At 41.5% G+C, this 27,938-nt stretch overlaps 2 protein-coding genes and 1 long non-coding RNA gene across 4 annotated transcripts in view; 1 reads left to right on the plus strand and 2 right to left on the minus strand.

Moving 5' to 3' along the window:
- Window positions 1-307: 307 nt before the first annotated feature.
- LOC308388135 (serine/threonine-protein kinase VRK1-like) lies at window positions 308-27,844 on the plus strand. Of its 2 annotated transcripts, none has more exons than XM_080868662.1 (15): window positions 308-477; window positions 847-922; window positions 1,030-1,170; window positions 2,655-2,710; window positions 4,563-4,632; window positions 5,185-5,272; window positions 8,043-8,151; window positions 8,347-8,439; window positions 10,057-10,189; window positions 20,167-20,287; window positions 21,302-21,360; window positions 22,766-22,938; window positions 24,572-24,718; window positions 25,991-26,149; window positions 26,361-27,844. In XM_080868662.1, the coding sequence occupies exons 3-15, from the start codon at window positions 1,041-1,043 to the stop codon at window positions 26,712-26,714; spliced, it is 1,692 nt and encodes a 563-aa protein (XP_080724788.1). In that variant the 5' UTR covers window positions 308-477; window positions 847-922; window positions 1,030-1,040; the 3' UTR covers window positions 26,715-27,844. The 2 variants fall into 2 exon arrangements, with proteins under 2 accessions (XP_080724788.1, XP_080724789.1); XM_080868663.1 differs by having other exon boundaries at window positions 24,575-24,718.
- Window positions 25,135-26,494, minus strand: LOC308388137. The gene is made up of 2 exons (XR_013970060.1): window positions 26,359-26,494; window positions 25,135-26,135 (listed from the first exon to the last, which is right to left on the minus strand). It is a non-coding gene; the product is annotated as an uncharacterized lncRNA (long non-coding RNA).
- The window catches only part of fancl (FA complementation group L), a 36,856-nt gene continuing 35,619 nt past the window's right edge, over window positions 26,702-27,938 (minus strand). The window contains exons 13-14 of the mRNA XM_080868664.1: window positions 27,208-27,279; window positions 26,702-26,839 (exon numbers count right to left, since the gene is read on the minus strand). Coding sequence (XP_080724790.1) covers window positions 26,804-26,839; window positions 27,208-27,279 — 108 coding nt within the window. The 3' untranslated portion in view covers window positions 26,702-26,803. The remainder of the gene's footprint in view (window positions 26,840-27,207; window positions 27,280-27,938) is intronic.

Genomic DNA, 27,938 nt, shown 5'->3' on the forward strand with positions numbered 1-27,938 from the left:
GTTTTTCTCTGCATTTGACCCATTCACTCAGTGAAGCAGTGGGCAGCCTACACTGCATATAAACGGAGCAGGGAATACATACATTGTACTCGTAGCAATGTTTATATGTATGTATTATGAATCATCCCACTTAAATGAAACAAAGAGGCTGCGGTTATTATTATTATTATTATTATTATTATTATTATTATTATTATTATTATTTCTACGTTATTTCTACGCGCCTCCTTCGCGTCCCTATTGGTTGTTGAGATTTTTTTGGAGCATGCAATTGGCTGTGTGGCGTAGCGGGAGGGATAATGTTCAGGAAGTGAGAAGGGGTTTGTTTCTGTTTCCAATTTACAGGGCAGCAGTTTGTGCTGGAACCCAGCGAGGAAAGCGTAGTTCAAATTACTTATCGGTGTGTTCTTAGTTAAGAATCCCAAGGGACGACGTGCGGCTTTTCTTCATCTCGGCTGTTACTGAACATTTCAGCCCGTGAGTCATACTGAAGAACTTCTCATTAGCTGAGTTTAGCAGGTTGCTAATTAAGTTTTCTAACAGTAAATGTCTTTGCAGAGCAGTTCTGCCAGTAACTTTTAGCCAACACTGTAGTGTTTTTATCGGTCTTGCGTTGTGCTGTATTCAGCTGTCATTCCATTTTTTATTAGGGTTCTTGTGTTATTAGCTAACTGTTTCTACTACTGTTAGATAGCCGTTGGTCATAGCAAACATTCAAGCTGACCAAAAACTCCATGTGATAAACACAGTCAGTGAGTCGTTAACGTTTTATGTGTATATTGTGCTAAGTACTTGTGAAATATAGAACTATACTTTAATAATGGTCAGTTACACTCGCTGTTTTAGTTTTGTTTTTCAGTAACTGCTTCAGCCTCGTGTGAGTGCGTCATTAACTCCCTTGGAGGTTTTCCAGAGCTCTTGAGTAAGTCCATAAACAGCCCTGATTCCTTTTCCTCATAGGCATACAGCGTTCTGTGGTTTCAGGGCGTTACATGTTTTCATATATATAATTTTTTTTTTTTTAAACAGTCTCAGTTTTTATGGCACCTCCACGAAAACCGGTGCTACCCAAACCTCTTCCAGGAGGCTTCATACTAATAGACACTGATAAGAAGAAATGGAGGCTGGGGAAAATCATCGGGCAAGGTGGCTTTGGACTGATCTATCTTGGTAAGGAGCAACGTGTCAGATGACAAACCTACACATGCGCACACACGAAAGCTTGTTTTATGCCAGGGGTAGGCAACTCCAGGTAATTTTGCCATTTGAATCAGCTGTGTTGGATCAAGGACACATCTAAAACCTGCAGGACACCGGCACTCGAGGCCTGGAGTTGCCTACCCCTGTTTTATGCTTTATCATTCACTTCATGGGTATTCACCTATGGAGGGGGTTTTCAACCATGGAGGTGCAGTCCCCCAGAAGCCCAGCAACACATAGCTGTGGGTGACATGCTTCTCTCATTCCATTTCTAGAAAAAGCTTGAAAAATCATTAAAGTTTAAACAATACAGTATGAAAGGCACAGAAAGCAAGTTGCTGTAGTGGATCCTTTTTTTCGTTTTTTTTTTTTAACAATGGTTTCACTTCAAGCCTTTGTATGTTATAACTGCTTTTTTCCACGCAAGAGTTGTCCACAGACCAGCTGTATCACATACTTTGGACACTACCTCAATCTGACAGCAGATGCGCTCTGCAGGTAGATGGCCTGTCCCTTGCTCTCTACAGTCTGCCAGTGTATTGCACTTGAGCCCAAAATGAGTCTTTGAATTTCCGCAAAGACTGACTGAGGACGAACAGATTTGTGATTGTTGTTGATTTTTCACAGCTAATTGCTGTATTGTCACAGACAGATTGCATGTAATTGTCAACTTGACCATATTCAGTAACAAACTTATAACAGGGTGATTCTTATTGCTGTTGTATCTTGGTCTTAAAATGCACCAACAAGATGGCAACTGAATGTGAGTGGTCATAAACCTGGTCTCCATCTTCAAAACAACCTTTTCAAAGGCAACGAGATCACATGCTCATTCCATACAGGCAACCACCATATTCTCTTGCGTGACTGGAGGATAATCTGGTCCTCCCAGTGGCAGTAGACTGTGCTACCTTCAAGGACAGGAAACACAGATTGAGGATGAAGTCATATGCTGACAAACCGCAACATTTATTAATGTTTCAGATTTTTATTGTGTAATTTTCTTTTCTTTATGTTGTATTTCTTGATGAAATTAAAATGTTTTTATTTGTTTTACTTCTGACAGAATGCCTCATTGTAAACCAATATAATTGCTTATCTATGCAAAAATATTAAATAAATACAATTTTATGCAAAATCTTATTTAAAGTAATATCCTAATATTCCATGAAACTGCCAGGATTGTAAAAAAATTCAGTGGCAAGCTTTTAGGTGCACAGGCACCGCTGGAACATAAATGTTGATGCTTGTTATAAACTGACTTTTCAGTCCCTCTAATATGTATAGATCTTTTTATTTCCAAACAGATAACTGCTTACATGCACAAATCCAGTGATGAAAACACTCGTATACATTTCCTTCTGGCCTTGGATATATTTTTAAGATCCAAGAGGCCTGCTCTCATCCATGAATTATGTTGTCTCGTCTTCATTCTGTCTTCTGTTATGTTTCAGCCTCCAAGGACATTGACAGACCTGTTGGAACAGACACTGACTTTGTCATCAAAGTGGTGAGTACATATGTTGCACGCACAGCTGACCTGTCCACCTTCAGGGACACGTTAATGCTGTGATACTTGAATGTGGCTGCACTATGCTGCTGGCAGTAGAAAGCAGGTGTAACTGTGGTTATTGATATTAAATGACTAGACTGTTATACAGCAAAATGACGTTTCCTCTTGTTTTTCATTTTCTATTTCACCAAATATCACCTGACTTTCTCACATGGACCAAAAATAAACATGAGAGCAAAGTGCAACCAAAGTCGGTGTGATGATTCCTCCAACTTTGCACAAGAAGTAATGTTTAGTGTTAACAGAATGGCCTTTGATGGAATCCACATGTTCTTCTTGCTTGGAAGTTGTCACACGTGTGTCTTTTTGTGCCAGTTATTGGACTATAGTGAAGGGAACAAAACTTTGGTGACAGCATCTTTATCTGTTTATCCCTTCAATAAAGATGCTAAAATAATGCACAGGCCATAAGCCACATTCTTTGTTTACTTGCAAGCAGAAATGCTTTGGACTTGAATTAGTGTCTTCAGCCTAAAACACGAGGCTGAAAACAAAAGGCGACAAAGCTTTTGTAACTGTGGCCCCCAGATTGTGGAACTCTCTCCCTTTGAGCCTGAGATCTGTGGACTCCGTGGTCTCGCTTTAAAAAAAAAAAAAAAAGCAGCTAAAAACTCATCTTTTTAAACTTGCTTTTGGTTGATTTTTATTTTTAGGTTTTAGCTTCTGTGAAGCACTTTGTGATTTTTATCTTGAAAGGTGCTATATAAATAAAATTTTACTTACTTTACTTACTAGTGTCCCCAAGATGCTCTGAAACCTGAAACAGGAATCAGAGATGTCTAATTAATGCCTGTATGTCTATGTGCCGTACAGAAAAAATGCACAGTAAATTCAATTAAATCCCAACCAAAGTCAGAGCTTAAATATTGACACATTTTGGTTTTAAAAGGGCTTATGTCCTGGACTGTGTCTTGGCTGGGAGCAGTAACTTCCTGAAATCTCTGCTGGTTGCATTGCAAACTCTCAACGACACCAACAGTTTAGGAGGTGTGTGCTTCCAGTTAGGAAACAGTCAATCACAAATACTAGTTTTTACGGTTTCTTTATTTTCATCTCATCCCCTTTCACCTGGATGAGAAGGTTCTGTCCGTACACCTCATGTTACATGGCTCTACTTCTGCCGTTTCGTCAGGGTCTGACTCTGGGTTCTGAACCAGTCCTATACATGCTAAATTTTCTTGCTGCTTCCTGATGTTCCAGTGAAATAAATGGGAAGAAGAAAATATTGTTTGATGTTTTACTGTCAGCTGTTTAATTTGAGATATAACAATAACTAATCCCTCTCTTAAGCAAGCTCAATAAGTCAAGTAATCAATCAGTAGTCAATTAATTATTATGCTGTGATGCTAAATTAAGCTAATGCTATTATTCTAATTCTATTTGTCAGCTAGCAGTGTTATTGTATGTGTAACTGTGTGAAGTAGTTCTAAAAGATCTTCGCAGTGACAATTGCAGTTAACATACGTTTGGGCATGGACTTGAGCTAAAAAAAAGAAAAAGCATTTAGAGTTGCACGGGGCTGTTCACATGGGTTCACGAGACTAAAGTTAGACAACATTCATGTGTCATCCAGGTATTTTTATGATTTCTCCCGATACATAAGGAATAATAACATAAACAACCAGGAAACAAAGCATTGAAACAGGCATGTAAGTGACATGATGCTCACTGGCCGAGACACAAATTTTTTTCACAATTTTACCTTTTGGAATTAGACACAGACAATTAACTTTTGCATGGTCACTGGTTAAAGCTGCACTGTGCTAATACTGTGTGCTCATACATGCAGGAGTACCAGGAGAATGGCTCCCTGTTCTCGGAGCTCAAGTTCTACCAGAGGGCAGCCAAACCCGAGAGCAGTGAGTAGCACCACCCGTCCAGTGTCCCGGCAGCTTGCTGGAGCACAAGAGCGTTTGACTGATGAAGTGGCTGCAGACTCAGAGGCTTTGCTGAGTGCTGCTCAGTAATTAATAATAAGCCAAAGCAAACATGCACCTCAGTGGCAGTTGGGCCCCACTCTCCGTGCTTGTCTGAGCTCTCCAACGCCTTCGTTTGGAGAGGAAGCTACTCACACGTAATGATGCCCGGGCCTCCACTGAGCCCCTGACCACCTGCCAGCCTGGTTGAGAGCCAGTCAGGCCAGCCGCCATCAAGCCCTGAGCCAGGCCCACTGCTTTGTCTGGGGCCTCTGTGTGTGTGTATTTGTAGTCCCAATAAGATTGATATTTGTATGCACACGTTCTTACACTTACAAGGACAAATCTTTTTTTCTTTTTTGGCAAAACATTTGCCTACTTTTCCTAGAGCTCAGTTTTTGTTTTTTTGTTTTTTGTTCAGACACAATAGCTCCATGTTAGCACCTGTGTAGATGTGTAGATGCATACCTGTGATTTTTCCTAAACTTGTTCCAGTGCAAAAATGGAAGAGAAGCAAGAAGCTGGACTTCCTGGGCATCCCGACGTACTGGGGGTCAGGAATTGCAGAGTATAATAACCTCAGGTATTGACACAGTCAACACTAATAGGTTTGATTAACTCATAGGTTGCTATGATTGTTTTGTTTTTTTTGCAGCCACCAAATTTTAAGCAAAGAGAAAATAACTTGAACAATGCTGTGTTTAGATTCATAAATGTAAAAAAAAGCAGGAAGAAAGAGCAGCGTGTTTCTAATGTTATTAAATTTAATAATGCAGCTGTCCTAACTGGAATGAGTGTAGTATTTTGTAGAAATTGACACATTTGGTATTATTTTATGTTTTCCTTAAAAAAAAATAAATAAAAGTGTGTGTGTGTGTGTGTGTGGGGGGGGGGGGGGTCTGGTTTCATAACCGAATGTAACATAACAACTGTAAATATGATATTTTACATTCAGTTATGAAAACCAGATCAGGTCTTCGTGTCAGTTTTGAAGCTATTTTTTTCTCTCTGCCTTTCCATGCATCTATTCATGATGTGTGCACTGTCTACATGAAGCTAATTAGAGACGTATATTGACATTGATATAGATTATTAACACATATTAATAACTTATAAAAAAGATTAATTGCCTCTTGACTTAATGCTTATTACAAGAACCTTAATATAAAGCATAACTGAAAAAAATTTATTTTCACTGCATATGGCTGTATTATAGCCTTAATCTAACCAGAAGATGCATCAAAACACAAACGGAGCATGTTTGTGTTCTGTCATTTTTTTTCATCATTTAGCTCCATGAAGTTTGCTCTAAAGTAGACTCTTTGGGCAGAACTTAAAAATGGTAAAATATTTGGAACGTAAAGGAAAAGGAGCTCTGGGGTTTTTGAAACCAGGCCAAGCTGGCTTTTGTTCGTGTTCTGTACATGAGTAAAGTGGACATCAGTATTTATTTGTGCTGTCATATATCAAGTAAATTGTATGCACCAGGGGTGGTGGTCCCCATCTTTAAGAAAGGGGACCGGAGGGTGTGTTCCAACTACAGGGGGATCACACTCCTCAGCCTCCCTGGGAAAGTCTATGCCAGGGTGCTGGAAAGGAGAGTTCGTCCGTTAGTCGAACCTCGGATACAGGAGGAACAATGCGGTTTTCGTCCTGGTCGCGGAACACTGGACCAGCTCTTTATCCTCTCCAGGATACTTGAGGGTGCATGGGAGTTTGCCCAACCAGTCTACATGTGTTTTGTGGACTTGGAGAAGGCATTCGACCGTGTCCCTCGGGGTGTCCTGTGGGAGGTGTTGCGGGAATATGGGGTGTCTGGCCCATTGCTACGGGCCATTCGATCCCTATACAACCGTTGCAAGAGCTTGGTTCGCATTGCCGGCAATAAGTCGGACTCGTTCCCGGTGGGTGATGGGCTCCGCCAGGGCTGCCCTTTGTCTCCGGTTCTGTTCATAATTTTTATGGACAGGATTTCTAGGCGCAGCCAAGTGGCGGAGGGCTTTCGCTTTGGTGGCCTCAGAATCTCATCTCTGATTTTTGCAGATGATGTGGTTCTGTTGGCTTCATCGGGTGAGGGCCTCCAGCTCGCACTGGAACGGTTCGCAGCCGAGTGTGAAGCAGCGGGAATGAGGATCAGCACCTCCAAATCTGAGGCCATGGTTCTCAGCCGGAAAAGGGTGGAGTGCCCACTCCGGGTCGGGGATGAGTTCCTGCCCCAAGTGGAGGAGTTCAAGTATCTCGGGGTCTTGTTCGCGAGTGATGGGAGAAGGGAGCCGGAGATCGACAGACGGATTGGGGCTGCAGCTGCAGTAATGCGGACGCTGCACCGGTCCGTCGTGGTGAAGAGGGAGCTGAGTGTAAAAGCGAAGCTCTCAATTTACCGGTCGATCTACATCCCTACCCTCACCTATGGCCACGAGCTGTGGGTAGTGACCGAAAGAACGAGATCGCGGATACAAGCGGCAGAAATGAGCTTCCTCCGAAGGGTGGCTGGCCTCTCCCTTAGAGATAGGGTGAGAAGTTCGGCCATCCGGGAGGGGCTCAGAGTAGAGCAGCTGCTGCTCCACATCGAAAGGAGCCAGCTGAGGTGGTTCGGGCATCTGACAAGGATGCCCCCTGGGCGCCTCCTGGGTGAGGTGTTCCAGGCATGTCCCACCGGGAGGAGGCCCCGGGGCAGACCCAGGACACGCTGGAGAGATTATATCTCTCGGCTGGCCTGGGAACGCCTTGGTATTCCCCCGGATAAGCTGGAGGAGGTGGGTGGGGAGAGGGAGGTCTGGGCCTCTTTGCTTAGGCTGCTGCCCCCGCGACCCGGCCCCGGACAAAGCGGATGAAGATGGATGGATGGATGTATGCACCAGTGTGAAATCCACATGTATAACAACCAAAGTTTAAAAAAAACAAACAAAATCAAGCAGATAAACTGATTTTAAGAAGGGGAGGTTGCGTGTGCTTTCTTAAAAGCTCTGTCATCTGCTTTAATATCAGATTTCAACCATCTAGCCTTAGAATTAAGGCAACTGTAGTAATTATTTCCAATAGAATATCTGCTTTTAGTCAAAACGTGTTGGGGTGTTTTTCACATCACTGTCAGTATTAGATTTTTTCTGTTGTTTTCTCTGATTTTTTTTATTTTTATTTGATTTTTCATCTTTGTTTGCTATATTATGACTCTTGTTTGTGAATCTTATGAAAAGCGTCAGTTATTTGGCATTTTGTTCCACTGTTTTAAATAAAACATCCTGTCATAGTCTTTTATACAAAGTACAGTTTCGGTGTGGGTCGTTAGTAAATCTGGTGTTGTGTTATGTCAGAATTAGGACAAGAGTTTGAGCTTTTCTTCTCTCACTCAGGTATCGTTTCATGGTCATGGATCGACTGGGAAGTGACCTTCAGAAAGCTTGTGAGTCCAGTGGAGGCCAACTGAAGAAGACCACTGTTCTCCAGCTTGGACAGAGACTGGTGAGATAATTATCATATTTTGACCTGTTCAATAATACCAGTATAAATAAGCTGAGGCAGCCTGATCGCCTATCAATGACACAGTTAAAGGCCAGTTTGTCAAATTATGACCCCGTTTTACCAAAACGTTCGTTTTACTGCATTACTGTCTGCCTATAAAATTCTTGTTTTGTATGCTTTTGATTCTTGTGCCAGGTGGATATACTGGAGTACATACATGAGAATGAGTACGTCCATGCTGACATTAAAGCTGCCAACCTCATGCTGGGTTACAGGGACCCTGAACAGGTCAGTCCACTGCAGATCCCTGGTACAGTTACAGGAGAGAATAAAACCCGCTGATTTTCTTTAAACTGCATTGATCTTAAATATAACCCAAAACAACATCTGTTTCATTAAAGTTATAAAAAAGATGCAGAGGATTCAGTTAAACAATTTCATCTAGCAGAAGGCAACATTGCAGACATTGACGACAGATACAAGTACCTGGGAATCCCACAGGCAAATGGGAACCACGAAGAGGCCGCTAGGAAAGCGGGAGGAAGGAGGCCAAGGGCTAGTGTGTGTCAGTACCACAGTGAGACAACGAACATCCACGAGTACATAAGGAAGATGGCCACAACTGGCTGCATGCTCAGTGAATACCTCAGGTAGCAGAACCTCAAGAAAGAGGAGCAGAAGAGGAACAATCATGGAAGGACAGGGCGCTGTACGGTATGTACCACCGGCAGATAGAGGAGGTGGCTGATATCCAGAAATCCACCAGTGGCTGGACAAAGCTGAACTGAAAGACGGCACAGAGGCACTAATCATGGCAGCACAGGAAGAAGGTCTGAGCGCAAGATCCATAGAGGCTGGGGTCACACCAGGCAAGAAGCCGGATGCAGGCTGTGTAAAGATGCCCCTGAGACAATCCAGCACATAACAGCAGGGGGCAAGATGCTAACAAACGGGGAACACCATAACCAAGTGGCCGGCATAGTATACAGAAACATCTGTGCCAAGTATGGCCTGGAAGTCCCAAGGTCAAAATGGGAGACACCCCCAAGGGTGGTCAAGAAGATCACCCAAGCTAAGATCCTGTGGGACTTCCAGATACAGACAGACAAAATGGTGATGGCTAACCAACCGGATATAGTGGTGGTAGACAAGCGGAGGTTGACGGCCATAACAATAGACGTAGCGATACAGAATGACAGCAACATCAGGAAGAAGGAACTCGAGAAACTGGAGAAGTACCAAGGGCTCAGAGAAGAGCTCGAGAAGATGTGGAGGGTGAAAGCAACAGTGGTGACAATGGTAATCGGAGTGTTCAGTGTGGTGACCCCCAAGCTAGACGACTGGCTCCAGCAGATCCCAGGATAGCACAATGACCCAATATTAAATATCTGTGAGAAGGGAAAAGTCTGTTTTTAGTGAATGTCTGACAGTTTTCAGGAGGTGCCCTTTCTTTTTGTTTTTAAAGAAGAGGGATCTATAGGATACCCAAGTCTATCATTGGGAGAATATAAAATAATCCATGTCATGACTGGAAGGTGAAAGTACTGTTCTCAAGTCACTGCTGCTGTCTGCAATTTGCTAAAGATATTGATGAAAAGCCAGAAAGCTGTTTGAAAGAGAGTGTCATGTTTGGAGAATGGAAAAACTGTACCTTATCTGTTGAAAGCAGATATATGGTAATGGATGTTTTCCCCCTGTATATCAACTCCACTATTTTCACTTAGTTTAATCAGCTTTTCTTTTCCTGCTTTGCTTAATTTTGAGACAATTGCAATGCTTATGCAGAAATGAAAAACATTTCAAAGGTTTCACAATTTTTTCCTGCAACTGTTGACGTCGCACAAACTCACATGTATCTTTAAGATGGGAAGACTATTTTTTTTTCTGTCCTGTTGGGAACTATAGGTCTACCTTGCAGACTATGGGCTGTCCTACAGATACTGCCCTGATGGAGTCCACAAAGAATACAAGGAAAACCCCAAGAAGGGCCATAATGGAACCATCGAATACACCAGCATCGATGCCCACAAAGGACTCTGTAAGCACTTGACTTTTTAAATAGTTAAACATAACAGAAAATAAAAACCTGTCTAAATGTTCAAATTTTATGTCAGGATATTAATGGTTGGTTTACGTGCCTGGTAAATTACACACAATGGAATATATGACCCACACAACTTGTTTGTAGGTAAGCTAAATAAAGCTTCACCATACATTTGCACAGTCCATTTGCCTCCATACATCTTTGTTTTGGTCAGTAACTTTTATGGAGTACAACATTCAAAGGGGCTCATTCTGTCTCGTTAAGTGTTCAGTTCACTTAACAGTCAGCAGTCCTGTACAAATTTAATTCTCAACCATTTTCCACACATCTTTGCTTGATGATCTTCAACTTAAGTCCAGATTATAATTATTACTGGCCTACTTAAATGGAAATTGGATAAATAAGATACCACCAGGTACTTAAATTGCTATAAGAAGACACCCCTGCTTATTACAGGGGCAATTGTGTCAGTATTAATTAAAGTGGTCCGCACTTGCACACCTACAGCAAAGTTTCTGAAGCTTATGATGATTCGAAACAATCTTCCTCACTTTGCCAATTGCCGTGTAATGTCCTGTGAATTGTTTCCACAGCAGGGCCAAAGCCCTGAGAAGATTAAGCAAATTAGTCCACTGATGCATCAAAAGTCTGATGCTCCAAATTCCTATTGTATCTGATTCTCTGCAAACATGGGCAACAAATCCTGGACTTGTCTGTCTGCTGGCGGCCTCATACTGGCTATTGCTGCACACAAACTACAAACAAAGAAATGTTGCGGTCTCTCTGAAAATGCCTGTGGAATAATAATGCTTAAAACGCATTGCTTGCTTGACCAACGAACAACATTCTGATCAGGGACTTCTTATAGAGGCTAAAACGATCATACCTGAATCATACCACCCTCATTTCTGTGATGGAAACACAGTTAAACATGAACAAAGTTGCATTATTGAAAATTAGATTGAGCTACTTAATGTGTTAGTAAAAAATACTCTTAGTTAGTTAAAAAGAGTTCTGACATATTAGCAGATGTAGCGTTCGTCTGCTAATATGTAGGTGAATGCTACATATCAGCGTTTCTCTAGATTACATCATTGATATCATATTTTAGTGCTCCTGAAACTGATCAAAAAAACTGATTACAAATGTATTTTGTTTTTACTGGCCACAGTGTATTATTATTATTAGTAGTAGTAGTAGTCGCATTATTTGTGTTGTTGTTGTTGTTGTTGTTATTATTAGATGTATTTTTCATTAAAATAATGAGGAAAGTTTCCATGATACTGACAGTAAAATGAACAAAGACTGAAAAATGCCCCCTACCTCATTTTAACTTTCAGATATGGTCTTCTAATGCAAACTACCAGAACAGAGACATTAACTTGATTAAGTATGTCAGATTTTACAACTTAGAATGAAAGGTGTTCAAAATTCACAAAGTGCTTTACGTTATCTTTACTAAGGCTACTATAATGTCTATTCTTTACATCTTTATCAATAGATGTAAAGTAGTGTCCACTTGAGCACCGTCTGGCTTCCTTGCTGGTATTGGGAACACATTAACTGGCAAATTGCCTACCTGCTCCCTTTCCTCATTGACCATCGATTCTCCATCCGCGGCCCCTGCTGAATTCCCCAGCACCATCTCTGTTTAACAATTCCCTAATTAGCTAAAGTCATAACCTGCATCGTGTTTTCATCCCCCCATTAATTAAGGGCTTTGATGTTTGGTTAGAGCAAGTCACAGATAACCCCTGTGAGCTCCACACCGACCAACTCCACTACCCACCGGTTCAATATTGTGAGTTAGCATGGCTCAGACTGCCTAATCTCCATGGGAGAGTTTCTATCAGCATAATCGATAATTGAAAGAGGTTCAGATTGTGTCCTGTCAGCAAAACCTATCACATGAAAAGCATGTCAACTGTAAAATGTTTAGAAGAGGGAAAAGAAGGCGCAGAAGAAAGAAAGATACTGTTTTTTTCCCACATTTTTCTTTTCTTTTAGTTGGTATCTGGCAAGCAAATTACTTATTAACTTTCTTGATAATATTTTGTCTTTAAGCTTTTTTTTTTTTTTTTTTTTTTTTTTTGCTTTTTTTTTAAAATCAAGACACAGTTTAACACACATTCTAGTTTGGTACTTACAAACTTTTCAGGTACTTAATTGTTAGAAAAGAAATCCAAAGAATAATTAACTGGTCACATATCAGGACCAGAGACTGTAAAGAAAAGCTAGATATAGAGACGGTTAATTCTCTCATTGATTTCTCGACTCGTGCATCTCACCTGTTAATCTAAATAAGATGTCTTGAGTTTTCAGCAAGTGCTAGCAAGCTTGGTTACTAAGCTGCGTTAATGGCTGGCCTCTCCCTTAGAGATAGGGTGAGAAATTCGGCCATTCGGGAGGGGCTCAGAGTAGAGCCGCTGCTCCTCCACATCGAAAGGAGCCAGTTGAGGTGGTTCGGGCATCTGACAAGGATGCCTCCTGGGCGCCTTCTGGGCGAGGTTTTCCGGGCATGTCCCACCAGGAGGAAGCCCCAGCCGTGCTCTCCTGTACAGTACAGAATCGCTACATCGATCACTAGCAATGTGACTCTGAAGTGCTGTACTGTATGTTTGTAAGTTTTCTCCCCAACAAACACAACAATGTCGATGAAATGTTTTGCACCATCAAAGGCACCTGCGGTAGCACCCAAAAGGCAGAGGAAGATGCTAACCATCGCACAAAAAGTTGGACTTCTGGACATGCTAAAGGAAGGTAGCAGTTACCGTATTTTTTAAATTTTTATTTATTTATTTTTTTTAACCATACCGCGCACCGGATTATAAGGTGCATTAAGCTTAATTTAAGCAATTAAGCTTAAAGTTAAATTCATTAGTTCTAAAATCTGTCATTATTATTTATAGGAAAACAAATATACTGTAGGTTTATTTCTCAAATAAATGTTTGGGACTGAAAACAGGTTTTGATCTTTGGTTTCATTCTATAATGGCCTTTGTTTTGTTTTTTTTTTTGTTTTTTTTTTTACAAAGCTTTGAACTTTGAGAGTGTTTAAACACCTATCCCTGGTTATTTTTAGAACATAACATCCGCGATAAATGAGGGAACTCTATATACAAATACTGAGAAATTTCAATCCTTTCTCTCTTTTGCTCTGAGGCACGAGGGAAAAATATCGACAAGTCGACGAACATCATCTACAGATATATTCGGTAAATGCCCAAGACAACTTGAGAAATGTAAATCGCTGCTTGATTCGTCCATTTGGTTGACTTTTTTTGGAAAACCCGACCGTAAACAAGACACGAATATCACACTGGAAACAAAGCGCCCTACAGGAGTTTCCCCACCGGAAGTAGCATATGCTAAGTTGCACATAGTCTATAGCTGTTTATTGAAGGAAGAAACTACCCATAGAAGCCAAAGCCACTTCTTGTACCAGGCTGTAAACATGCTTTTTAATGGTGTGTGGTTTGACATTTTACACTGGACTCGATTTTTGTCGCCAGTCTCAAACAACCTCTCCAAGAACTGCATTTTTGGGCACTTCCAAGTTGGACTAATTTTTTGGTGTTTCCGCTTCGTTAAACTTGATTTCTCCGAAAAAACGTAAAGTGACAACATCAAGCGACTCTTAGAGCCAACAGCAATAAAAAAGTTTTGTTTTTTTGTTTTTTGTTTTTTTTTGACTGGTGCCTGAGCTACACAAAAATTCGACATGCTTAACATTCTAGATATTGTTATATTTAATACCTGCTTAGCTGGACCGGTAAGTGTTAGAGTACATGTGACTGCTCTTGGAGATATAGTTTAAGAGCTTGACCCTTCTATGCCCTGATGGCAACAATCCCCACAAAGATGTTGACAGGTTACCATGGTGACGAGTGCCGGCCTATGAACTTGGAGTTAAAAAGTGTAATTACCGCCATTCGGTGGGCGGTCGGCAGACAGAAGACCGTCTCTGAAAGACAAGACTGTGAAGCAGAAGGGTTAAGAGTGTGACACCGCAGCGTGCTTTAGAGAATCTGAATAACAATAGGAGATAATTGACAACAACAGCATCACTTCCTCACCTCCCTGTCTAATGCATGTGTATGCCAAGAATGCTACGTATGCACGATACTTGCGTATTTATGTTGTGTCCAATCTTCCGTTGAGTAAGTGTTTATATGTGATGGTATGTACTCAGATGCAGCTGTCTCTGTTCTGTCTTGTGCTGTTGAGGACAGTATGAGGGGAAATGCTTACATGAATACAGAGGAGCAGACACACAAAATGCTATTTTGAACTGCGATAACAGAATACACAAAGGTCTGCAGCACTTACTGTAGCTGTTGTCTTTTTAATTGTTAATCTATTATAGCACTCTGGAAGTTGCAACACTTATTTCTAGTGTCAGTATCACATGTATTTTTCATCTTTATTCCCTTTCAGCTGGCTCCTGGTATCTATGGAGGGCTGTGTAATTATTTACAACAATAGGCAGCCTCAGTGTAACACTGACTTAATGCACACTTTACACCCACAAGGGCAAACGCATCTAACTCTTGTTATCAGAGTTGTTGAGATGAAGCGTGGCACATGACGACAGTTTCTTAAATGTTGGATTGCTCTTTCTTCTGTTTTCTCTGTGGCTTTGTGCATATCTGTTTTGTTTAAAAAGTAGCCATTAAAGATGTTATTCAGGACTGGTTCTACCATTTTAAGTCATTGAAGTCATCTTTATTTAGGACTTTATAATATATCCCGTCTTTCCCAGGTTTGCTTATTTTAACAAAGACTAAATTAAAAATGAAATCATGTGTGAAAAAATATTTTAAATTCTGAACTCTTTAACCCTTTCCCCCATGAAGATGAAATTTGTTAACTTTCCCTTTACCCTTAATGACAAGTTTTGACACCTTAGTATACATCAATAAAGACAGTTGGGTAGCTATCAGAGTAGTTCCCGGGGTTTTCAAAAGGTATTATACAGCCTATAGACTGAGACTACCCATACACAGGGTGTGTATCTCAATAAATCTCAAATTTATTGAGACTGGAACATTTGTGTAAACCAGAGTCAGCTGCTGCTAGATTAGGCTGTCAGAGTGCACTTTCTTTGAACCTGTTCTCAAGCACTCAAACATTAAGGTTTGAAAAATATCAAAACAGGTGGAAAAGACGGTATCTGCCTCCTATATATATATAATATTATTATAATTTTTTTTTTTTTTTTATTAGGGGTCCAACGATACACACAATTCACGATTCGGTTCGATACTTTGGTGTCACGGTTCGATATTTTTTCGATACAAAAAAAATGTTCATGCCTTTTCAATTTATCATTTATTAAAATTATAAATATATATTTTAACTCAAAAGTACAGTTTTTAAATGTAATGTTGCTGAAACAACAAAATAAAAAAATAAATCTGATTGAGAAATCACTCATCTTTGGAAAAGAGAGTTTATTACAGAGAAATGGCTCTTTCCAAAATAAAAGCTATACTATACGCTTCTTCTGGGCTATATTCAACAACATATTAAACAGATCGGGTCCCCATAAGGAGACTCGTGTGCTAACGCGGCCAAACGGCTGTCTAAATGACTCGGGTAAAGTTTGTAGCATGCGTGCTTGTTGTTTTTGTCTGCTTCCACTTGTCTTTGCACTAGGATGATGTCGGTGTAAATGTGCAGTGATACTCGTTGTGTTCCCACTAGTGCTGTCAGCGCTAATCTCGTTAAAATGACATTAATGCCATAACACGGCAAATCTCCGTTAACAAGTTACCGCGGATCGCCCCGTGCTTGGGGCTGGACGGCGTCAACACGTTAACAAGCTAACTGCGCTAACGCACTAGTTCCCACAAATTGAGCATTGCGTGACACATCCGACATACTGTTTTACTTTTGTCCATCAGGGTCATACTTCACATGAAAACCAAGATAGTTCCAAACGCCAGATCTGAATGAGAGTGGGGGAGGTTCAATTTCGGGTAGCATTGAGGCAGTTGCCATGTTGCAACAAGCTTAGCTTCTGTCTTGCTAGCTTGCGCTGCGCTCAGTGGATCTGCACTCGATAGTGCAGCCTAGGCAGAGTAGTTGAACGCAGATCCACTGAGCGCTCAACAAAGACTGCATCGTCAGAAGAAAAGTTGATAAAATAAATAAAAAATGTTGTATTGTTCGATACATATGCGTACCGAACCGAAAGCACTGTATCGAACGGTTCAATATCGATATGAGTATCGTTGTACTCCTAATATATATGTGTGTGTGTGTGTGTGTGTGTGTGTGTGTGTGTGGTATATCCATATAATCTTTTCTTAAATACTCCATAGAAACGGCACATGCTGTTGGGTGGGAGGCATTATCTAACACCTCTTTTCTCAACCCCCTTTCTATACATCCAGTCTTTCACCACTACTCCTGTTCTGACCAGCCTCACTGATTATTTAGACTTCCTGCTGGGTCCACTTTAGTATTCTATGCTAGCCTTGCAGTTTCTGACTCAGACACAACAATGTTTCCTTGAAATGTTTAGTACTTATAGGTGATCTGTGCCCATCTTCATCTTGAAGATGTAACCTTGCATTCGTACATTTGAATACTTACATTTCAAGAATTTGCATGTTGTCAGATTACTGCCCTCCCATCCCACATAATGTGGTCTTCTGTGCCAGTGACCACGCTTTCCTCCTTAGACCAGACTATTGGCTGGAGAGGATCAATGCTGGCTGCGACTCAGGGAGGAGATTTCTCCCCTCTGATGGAGTCAGTCGATAGGTAATTTCTCCCGAGACGTGTGGCGGCTGTTACAGTATTGAGCTGCTAAAACCCTTGGGCTCGACCCCTCTGGATGGACTTGGTCGCTAAATATTGATAGACCTCACACATTAATGTAGACTCATGCAGTCACACACACAACCACAATAAGACACAAACACAGTCTGGACTTGTTCTTAAAGAAGCTTTAGTACATAGGTGTCAAACTCTGGCCCGCGGGCCAAATTTGGCCCACAGCCTAATTACATTTGGCCCGCGAAGCCATACCAAATTACTATTAGAGCTGGCCTACTGGTATTATACAGCTAATATATATATATCGTTTAGTATTAAGCTTTGCTTGTTCCATATTAAGTTTTTCAGCAAAACTTGTTTGAGTCCATAAGAAAAGATTCATTCTTATATCTGGAGGAAGATTTTGTTTTTCAATAAATATTAGTGTTAGCCCGCGACTTTGTTCCAGTTTTGAATTTTGGCCCACTGTGTATTTGAGTTTGACACCACTGCTTTAGTACATGGGAAGCCACACTTGTAAAATCTATTTAGTTCCCTAACATCAACTTGTGCCGTTCAGATCCCTGGTTATGGTTTGTGGAAACTTTTTTTGTGTTGGGATATTTACAGTGCTGAGATGGCTGATTACAGGACTCTTAGGTCTAAGGCACATATTGAGAACAATAGTTCTTTAAAGTCAGCAACTGATCCACTCTAATTGTACTCTATAGTAGAGATGGACTGATCCGATATTACGTATCGGTATCGGTCCGATACTGACGTAAATTACTGGATCGGATATCGGAGGGAAATAAAAAATGTAATCCGATCCATTAAATATCAAAAAAGCACATCAAAAAACTTGCGACATGGCGTAACTCGGCTCATAACCGTAGCACGTCGGAGCAGTGTGCTCATGTGATAGAGCGGCTGTGTGTATTTGTAGCCTGAAATCTGGCATTTCATCTCCGAGGAAGTTCTCTCAGAGAGAAGTAAAACAAGTGTGTAAGTTCATCTCTGAATGTTTGTAAAGCATTCCTGCATTAAGCTTAACAACAGATATATGGAGCGACTGCCTCGCCCTCTCCTGCTGCTACTTCAATCGTCAAACTGATCAATGATCAGCTGATCGGCTTTTCTGCCGCGAGTCCGTCTCTCTTGCTTGTTTATCGCCCACTTCGCGCCAGAAAGAGGAAACCAGCGGCTGAACAACAGCAGCACGTTTAAGCTTGATAATCTGTTGTTAGAATTTATTTAATATTACTTTCTACACCAGGATCTTTTTCTACGTAGCTGACGGCTGGTAACCGTGCAGGGGCGGATCTAGCAAAGTTCAGCCAGGGGGGCCGATAGGGCATGAACAGGGAAAAGGGGGCACAGAAACATACTTTTCTTTCTTATTCTCATTTAAAATGTGTTGCTTTTAATAAATAATTATCCGAATCTTACACCCAAAGTTTTAATCTGATGTAAAATGTACAGAAGTCCATTACTGTATATAGTAACTATTAAGTCTAATATACCCCAGTAAGCTATAGTACTTTTTCCTTTGGGAAAATGGTAAATGGCCTGTATTTATATAGCGCTTTAAAGGACCCCAAAGCGCTTTACATATCCAGTCATCCACCCATTCACACACTGGTGATGGCAAGCCACAGCCGCCCTGGGGCGCACTGACAGAGGCGAGGCTGCCGGACACTGACCACCACCACCAGTAGGCAACGGGTGAAGTGTCTTGCCCAAGGACACAACGACTGAGACTGTCCGAGCCGGGGCTCGAACCGGCAACCTTCCGATTACAAGGTGAACTCCCAACTCTTGAGCCACGATCGCCCCATCTAAAAAATGAAGTGTGGAAGCGCCAGAACTCCAGTTCCTCTGACAGCCATATGAGGCACGCTTGAACACGGAGTCAGTCCCCACAGACTCCAATGTTTAAATGCCGAGCTTACCAGCAATGTAAAGCATTTTTACAGTCTGGTGTGAGACACATATTTTGTACTCTTTAGATTGGTTCCTCCTTGATAACAACTGTTGAGGGTACGAGCTTTTAAATCGTTTTCATGTCTCACCTTGGAGTTATCAGGTGTGCCGACACAGCCGGCTGTGCCCCCTGCAGGGTTTCAACTCTGCTAATTTAAGTCACTTCACTGGATTGTGCTCTCGTGTCTGTAGTTAAGCAGTCTATCAGACAAACAATATTTCCTGGAAGCTTGTCCTTTAGTTTTGATGAATATATTCTAGTAATCAGTCTGTTATGTCCCACTGATTGACCATGTGTCACTTTTGGCTTCAAAAAACCAACATGTTGCAGTCAAACCACTAGTGTTGGTGCTTAAAGATGTGGAGTCCGAAACCAATTGGGTGATGTCATGGTGGCTGTGTCCATCTTTTAAATACAGACTTTTATATAGAGAGCCTGTGATCTGCCTTTCACTTTCCCACCAGTTTCAGACTAAAGTGAAATCAGTTCCACCATTTAAAAAAAAAAGAAAACAATGTTTCTGTTAGCAGACTGGAAGAGCACAGATGGGGTCAGCAGTACACTACTGTTGACTTCTGTAACATGTGGTAGTGATTTGAACTGAGATGTGTGTTACAACCAGTCATTGAAGTTTTACTTTGAGTGTCTGGATGACGCACAGGTTTTTTTTTTTTTTTCATTTAAAGATCCTAAAGAAAAAATGACCAAATAAGTCAGCAGGAATCCTCCAGAAGGGTTTTTTAATCATAGTAAGTGTGGGAAGCTACACAAGTCCATTTGGAAGTAGAAGCTGAACCCACCCACCAAAAAGTCATCATGATGGTATAACACAGTATTCAATCTCACATAGAGACTGTAATTGAAAAGAGGAATCTAGTTGATATACACTTTCTTGTCTTGATAAGTTTCCATCCTGTTTGGCCAAACAAAATAACCCACTGAGAGATGACACAGTGTAAGAATTAGTATCTGTGCTTCAGCCTTTTTGATTGATTTCTACTGTGTTAGCTTTAACCTCAAAATTTAAGAGTACTTGTGTCCAACCTCGGCTATGCTACAGGAAAAAAAAAACCCAACTATTTGATTGAACGACAAACAGCAATATTTTCTAACTACGGACTTACGTGCTTCTACTTTTTCATTGTCTTCTTTAAATTGTCTTTATAGAATTATGCTAGCAGTACTGCACCGTCACCATCATCTCATTTTTCTTCCTCTACAGCGGCATCTAGACGTGGTGACCTCCAAATTTTGGGTTTCTGTCTCCTTCACTGGTTATGTGGGTCTCTGCCTTGGGACGACGTCCTCAAAAATCCAACTCAGGTCCAGGAGGCAAAGACCAGGTAGGGAGTAACTGAGACTGACCGTGTATCCGGGTACTCTCTACAGAAGGATGGAAGATTTTAAACATCTTTTTTTCTGGATTAGTCTCTTTATTGCCATGAAAAGCTGTTGACTGATGTCGCAGATTTCTGTAGTGAAATTAAATTATAATAATTGCATTGCAGCATCTGTTGCTCTAACAGTACAACATATAGTACCACACACACACAGTCTGATACTGGAATTTCACTTATTAACATAACTATAAATCGTTACTACCTTTCTTCCTGTTTCTGCCTTAAAGAAGCATGTGCAGCATAGCATAGGTGTAGTCTGTTTTAATGATGTCCACCCAGACATCACCCAGTCCACCTGTCTGGTTTAAGGAGTGGTAAAATTATATCAAAGCTTTGAGTCTGTTTCGCTTACAGGACACTGCTTGAGCGCATTTCATTAAACAGGATAAGTTTTCTTGTCTGTTGTTGAAGTTATACCTGAGGGCAGATTTTACTGTGTGCTTTTAGAGTTATGGAGCTCTCATTCATTTTGATTGGAGCTTGGATTCATGCTAGGGTGGCTGCCAAGTCTCCTCTGCTTCAGTACTGTGCAAAAGTCTTGAGCCACCCAGAATTTCCTTATCTCTGGGTGAGCTTTCTATAAGACAAGACTTTCTTGTAATTTTTAATGAGGTCTTCAGCAATAGTTCTCCAGGTTTTTATGGTCTTTTAAAGTTTCCATTAATTCTTTTTAAATTTAATGAAAAAGAAACAAAGACTACAAGTGCAAATAAGAGTGTAATGACTTAACAGCTCTGTCTGATATGAGGCTAGATATATATGGAATGTACTCCACAGCAGTGTTGCATACATAATCTACTCCTAATAATTATGTTGAGTGTGTGTAGTTGATGTCAGAGTGAGAAAAACTAATGTTGTGTGCTTTGGCTTCATTTCAACTCGTTCTTCTGCTCTGCCCGAGTCCATCTCTCAGATCTTTTCTGTTCTCACCTCTTCTGTTTTCACTTCTTCTCTCAGACTGATGGATAATCTGCCACATTCAGTCCAGCAGCTGTCAGTGAGCGGAGCCAGCACAGGTAAGCCAAGGCCAAAGGGCATCTTCAGGTTAGCGAACTTGTTCTCCACTTCTCAGGTTAACGAGAGAATTTGAAAGTAAAACTACAAGCCTTTGGAGGGGAAGAGAAAAATCTTCTTTTGGGCTCTGGGTTTACTGAGAGTCTCTGTTAATAAGAATACAAGATTAGACAGAGCAGCACTTCTTTATTTTTTTAAATCAGTACGTGTTAATGTAGAAACAACATATCTAAGATGACGACTTTTCTAGTCATTAGAATGATGTCATTACTTATATTTTCTCTACAAATGGACTATTTCAAAGATTTTTTACTTATAGAGATATACTGAAGGCAAGTTCAGGTCTAATGGAATATAGCTACAGCCCAACTCTACAGGTGTTTCTGTATTCTTCCACATGCTGCTTGGAATCTGATCCAAGAACTGAGTCAGCACAGTGTGGGTGACTTTTACGCACTGTGTAGGCAAATTGTGTGGCTAACTGCTTGACTTTATACTCCTGACTTCAAAGATTAAGCGGCATGGCCGAATATTTACAGTTTGGTGTTGTGACCTTAGATTCCCATCGTAAATTAAGATTCCAGTACGTTAATAATGCAAAGAGTGCAAAATCCTTTGCTAGCTGGGTGAAAATGATGACGCGTGACACATAAACTTGGTGTAGCTGTGTGGTTATTTGCTGAGCTCAATGAAGAGGCTAAACTTAGTTTGGCTTAAAAATGCCTGAAGTGAAGACAATCTTTAAACTGGATTATAAGAAGAGACGAGGCTGTGACAGTCCAGTCTACATGAAAATGTCCCACCCAGAATAAAACACTGTCTCCTTTTCTCTCACCTGAAGCTCCAGAATAACTTTGTAGCAATTAAACAGCTGTCCCATTGACATGCCTTTCAAAGTTAGTCGTGTTTTATCTCTCCTCTTTATAAGGAGAGGTCACACCTGTGCTATGGCTCGGTGTGTGATGTATGGTTGGGACTAGATTCTCCTCTGCTGACAAAGCCCGGCTGCCCGCCACAGATAAGAGCTGGGGTATGCATCAACCCTGTGTGTGTGTGTGTGTGTGTGTGTGTGTGTGTGTGTGTGTGTGTGTGTGTGTGTGTCACCGTGCTACTGCAGTATGTGCCAGACATGTCACCTGGCCAGTGTGTGATGCATCAGGACTGACTGAGTATGACACTTCCACACATGCAGGTCCTTAGCCACGTGCTCGCTTGATCTCCTCTGCGGAGAGATACCACCACACACATAGACACACACACTCAAAAATATACAGGGTGCTTCATTTTCTGAAGATGCACACTTTCTGGAATAGTAACTTTGTAAAAATCCAACCAGATTTAATCAAATCACTATCAGTATCACTTAACATATCTGATTCTTGATGTCCACTCTGCTCCTGTCTTCAGATGAGGTGGCCAAATTCCTCCTTTATGTGAACAAACTGGGCTACCAAGAGAAGCCCGATTACCAGTATCTTAAAAACCTGTGGGGCAGTGCTGTCAGGGGAGGACTTGATTTGTCCAAGCCACAGGGAGCTGCAGGGGAATCGCCCACCAAAGATCCTCGAGCCAAGGAAAAGGTGAGGACTCAAAACCTGTGAGATGGTGTGGAAAAAATTTGGCACCACTGACATCTTTTCCTTTATGCACTGAAATCCTGTGAACCCACCTTCATCCTCCAGTAGGTATTTGGCTTCTTACTGAAATGTTGGCTCAGTTGGACATCTGTCTATAGCAGCTCACTTTCTCAGCGGGTGTGGTCACTTCACAGGCACAGGCGTATTCCAAGATGACAACGCCAGGATTCGTCAGGCAGATTATGAAAGTATGATTCACCACCACAGACTGCTGGCTTTAACCCCAGTGGGAATCTTTGTGATGTGATGGTCTGATTACTCTCACCATTGACTGGCCCTCCTTAAAATGTTTCTCGTGCATCGGAGAATAACCACTATGACACAGAAGCTGAGAATACACCAAAAAAATTAGATCTAAGACTGGTGATAATTGACAGAATTTTACCATTCAGTCAACATTCAACTACTTAAGTGTTTGGCCACAAAGATCCTCATTTCCCCAGCTCAGTCTCTTAACCCTGAGTGCTAAATTGTGACAGCAGTGAAAGGGAGGGCTAACCTGCCCCAACGAGCATGTGAACTAGAGGTGGTCAGGTCTGAAGCTGGAGGGCTGCGATTCTGCCTCAATTTAACAGAATAACTTCTTGACCCCCCCTACTATCAACGGCCCAATTTGAAGGAGTTGATGACACACACTACAGAGCACAGGGTGTCTCCAATTATGCTCCTGATTTCCTCTCCTCTCCTTGTGTCATTTAATTTCCATGCTAAAGTGCTGGCCAGTTTGATCCCTAGTTAAACAGAAGTGGCCATTTACAGGCGGTTTAGTGAGGAGAGTAAATGTCAGCTGAGATAAAGGCCACTGAATGGGTATGTTCACACAATCATTTGCCACTAGTGTTGGATAAATATGGAATTATTTTATGGAGGATTATAGTTTTGTAGTGAGGCAAAGTTTTATTTAAGGAAGACAGTTCAAAGATGGGCTTATGGGGTAAAGAGATTTCACGTGACATTAAAAGACATAGGAGCAAAGCATGCACAGCTGTAGATCAGGAGTTCAGAGGAAATGGCCTTTAGACTGAGGCTTCACACAGAATCTGGACTCAGCAGCAACTTTTGTAGTGATAATGTTGGTGCTGGCATCAGGCAGCAAATATTATCAGTTCTGCCTATGTGTAACATGAAAAATGTGACTGTGTATTCTCCTGGATATTGGTATTGAGTTTGAGTATTTATTTTGGACTTGACAACAGTAACAGTCCAGTAAAAGAAACAAACTGAGAGTCAGTAGCTGAGATGAGGAAGTGGACAGTGAAAGCCTTACCTTCATCTGAGACAAACTGCTGATGCTTGTCTAGCGTCAGCTAATGCTATGTTAGCTCTCCTGCTAGCAGGTGACACACGGTGAAGTAAACGCAGAACACTGAACTAAATTGCACTGTATAGCTTCGTACACTGAAGAAGGCAGGATCTCATATCTGACCCAATCTATCCTCCAGCTGCGTTGCATTAAAGGAGGAGAAATAAGCTCGCAGATAATGTTGTGACTGAAATGAGGTCAGTTAGAAAGCAGTCGTGTCGGCCTCACATCAGCCATCACAGAGATAATAAAACTGCTTTTTGTTTCCGTCAGCAGAAAGCAGGAGGAGCGAGCGGAGTCTCTAGAGCCAAAGCTGCACCTCTACAGGACCATGATGAAGTCCATGAAGGCGCAAAGTCCAAAGCAGTGCCAGCTGGCTACATCAGAGGACCACCCATCAATAAACCTCTGTCAGAACAGGTAAGGCCTCAAACACCTTAACTGTCACCCTTTATGCAACAGTATGCTGAGACAACATAACCCGAGTCCCATTTTAACATCTCTTGTAAATACAAAAATAACTTTGAAACTAGATTTGAAATACACTGGAATATTAAATCAGAAGGGTTCAGAAGCTTGTGTAACAGTTTACTGTGTGACATTTCTGCTTCCTGCTAAAGTGTCTAAAAGAAAGATCAGAGCTGAAGCCGGAGTTAACCTAATGATGAGGTCAGCTTTGACTGACCTGATGTTGCACCTCTGTGTGTACAAGATGACATGAACACCACAAGGCATCCAAACTCTGAGTAAATTACTGTCCAGCATTTTTCAGCCTTTGTGCTACTTTTAAGACCTTTGCACACAAAACACACTGCATTAAAAAGAAATCTGAAAAATGAAGTTACAAACTTCTCATGTAATATATTCAAGGTGAAACACTGGAAGATTTACACAAAATGGATCAAAAATTAGTATTTTTAGACAGAATGACATTCAAATATCTGTCACAGGCACTTTGTTAAAACAGAGTGATCAGCAGGAGACGTACGATGTGTAATATTGCAGGTCATGCATAAAAGCAGTTGGTTTCTCAGTCAGGAGCTGCAGAACTGTGTTGTATATTTCTGTGTTAAAAGTAATACGTGGGTAAACTGTTTTCACTCAGCAGGTTATAATTTGGTTTCTTTGAAGTGATCTCCCACACAGACAAGAGCCTGAATCTAAAACCTCACGCTGCTGTGGACACAGTCATCAGGCACAGATTTTACACACCTCAAAGAACCAATATGGGTTTAAGTAGACGCCAACATTAGAACATTCTTACTGCTTTACCTGCTGTCAGACAAGCCATTACACTCCACCAGCCTCCACTGACAAAAACAGTCATTTTACCTCATAAAACAGGAGCTGTTCACTGCTGCCTCGATTGGTTGGTTAGTGGATTTTGTCCCATATGGATTCCACTATGAGCACGTTATGAAGATGAAGAATAATTTGGCTAGTGTTTTTGTTTTATTATGAATCTGGACAGGCAGGGGTTACCCACAGCTAAAAATCAGTGGTGGAACAGTGCAGACAACACAGCACCCTGGGTTCTTGTGCGTTTGCCATTAGATGTTGTACTTTGATGTGTTCATCCCTCTACCTGTAATGCACCTGAGAGCTGTGGCTGTTTAAAATACTAAATTTCACTGTCAAATAAATGATCAAGTTCCTGATTGGTCAAACTGCCTTTTATTTGTTTGAATATAGAAGGAAGAAGTTCTCCCTGCTGTCAGAAGGTCCCCGAGGCAAAGGCCTGTGTGCAGTTATGAAGACATTGACAGTGAGGAAGAGGAAGAAAGGCCCAAACCCATTGCTGCACGTGATCTCAGAAGTCCTCCAGTAAAGCCCAGAGCTCAACCCAAACAGGTGTGAGGCCACAGCTTGGGCAGTTTGAACCTGTTTTACACTAAAGGCTACAAAACAACTATTTACACCTGACTAAATCTTTACGATGTGCTGTAGACTTTTCAGTTAGGTTGTTCCTCCAGATTTCTAAAGGTTACAAAGAAAAAGCAGAATTGAAAGTTGACACCTAAATGCTTCAAAGTGCACACACTTGAATTACCTTCTTTAACAGAAACGTAACCCCACAAGGACAAGCAGCAAAACAGATGACGTGCCCCTGATCTCAGCGAGAATGGAGCGCCGAGTCTTCCCACAAAGGAGAAAAGAAGAGCGAGCAAACCGTGACATGGACAGGCAAACACACACACACCAGAGAGCGGTGTACAGCCATCCAAAGTACTGGGATAGCCAGCTCTACTACAGAGATGCTTTGGGTAAATGGGAAGAGTCTGTTCCCAAAAACTCAAGTCCTGAAGCCGGTCCCCAATGGAGTGAATGGCTGACGTCCTGGTTCCTCTTTCTGGGCGCCTTTCTTTTACTGCTTGCTGTTGTCAGAGTTTGCCAAAGTACATTGAAGCCCCTTTGAGGAGCTAATGGATCGACGAGTTTTAACAGCTCCTTTCAAAGCTCCTTCCCAAAGTGGAGATGGAGCAGCCGGGAACACAAAGCCTCTCATCAGGACTTCTGGGCTGCCATTTTCACAGTGATGGGCTGAAATAGAAGGACAAGCCTCAGTTTATTCTGCCTATTAGATGTTCTGTAAAGGTAAACATGCGATGAAAGATTTCTTTATGATAAAAAGATGAAGGGGGCTCTCGTTTCTGACTGCAACTCACACGCTCGAATAAAACCGTCTTTGACTTTGAATCGGTGGCGAGCTGCATTCACAGACACGCAGTATCACACTTTCAGACGAGGAGTAGCTTCAGTCAAAGTGTATGAATGCAGCACATTGTTGAAAGCGCAGTGGCAGAAGAAAAGGCTACAGGATGTATAGAGGCATACTAATTAATAAGCTGAATGTCTATTGAGGGCTTTCTGAAGGCAGCTGTCAGTCACACTGTGAGGCACACACATACCTTACTGCAGTAAGGACACTCTCCAAAAACAATGTTGAAGCTCTGCCTGCTGGAGTGCAGCGCTCGCAGCCACTGAAGGCAAAAGAGAAAAGATCAAATCATTACCTTGAATCTGATGTGTGGCTCATAACAGCACTTTCAATATACACTCTGTACAGCTATGTTTAAGATTATCCAGCACCCTTGAAGCATTGAAGGGCTCTTTTTTTTAAGTCGATTAGAGTCCTGCGATTTGTTTCTGAGCTTCAACGATATCTGGCCGTGCAGCATGTCACCGAGGATAGAGTCCAAACAGAGTCATCTGTGCTCATTTCCTGTGTGTCGTAAGGCTGCGCTAGTCCAGTTCTACCTTTGATCATATCTGACTGTCACTCACCTTGAGCAGCCCACCTGTTGAAACACTGATGGCTAATGAACACAAATCGTTTGTGCCTGATTAAATTAAATGCTGTTTAGAAACACTGTTTACGATATGTATGTCCTCAAAGGGGAATCTGTATTCATGTGCATGTTTACTGTACCTGCAGCTCACTGAAGGCAACAGGATAAGGCTTTGTATTATGACTGAGTGAAAATGGCAACTGTAATGCGCAAAACTTTGTTCATTTAAGCAAATAAATGAAATAGATGTTTATAACTGTGTCCACTACTCAGGAGGAACCCTTACAGTGTTTGAGGAGGGAGCACTGTAAACTCAAGTCAAAAATGGAGAATTGTGTCCCAGAGGCATG

The sequence above is a fragment of the Rhamphochromis sp. 'chilingali' genome (assembly GCF_963969265.1).
Source record: "Rhamphochromis sp. 'chilingali' genome assembly, chromosome: 20".
Taxonomy (NCBI): Eukaryota; Metazoa; Chordata; class Actinopteri; order Cichliformes; family Cichlidae; genus Rhamphochromis; species Rhamphochromis sp. 'chilingali'.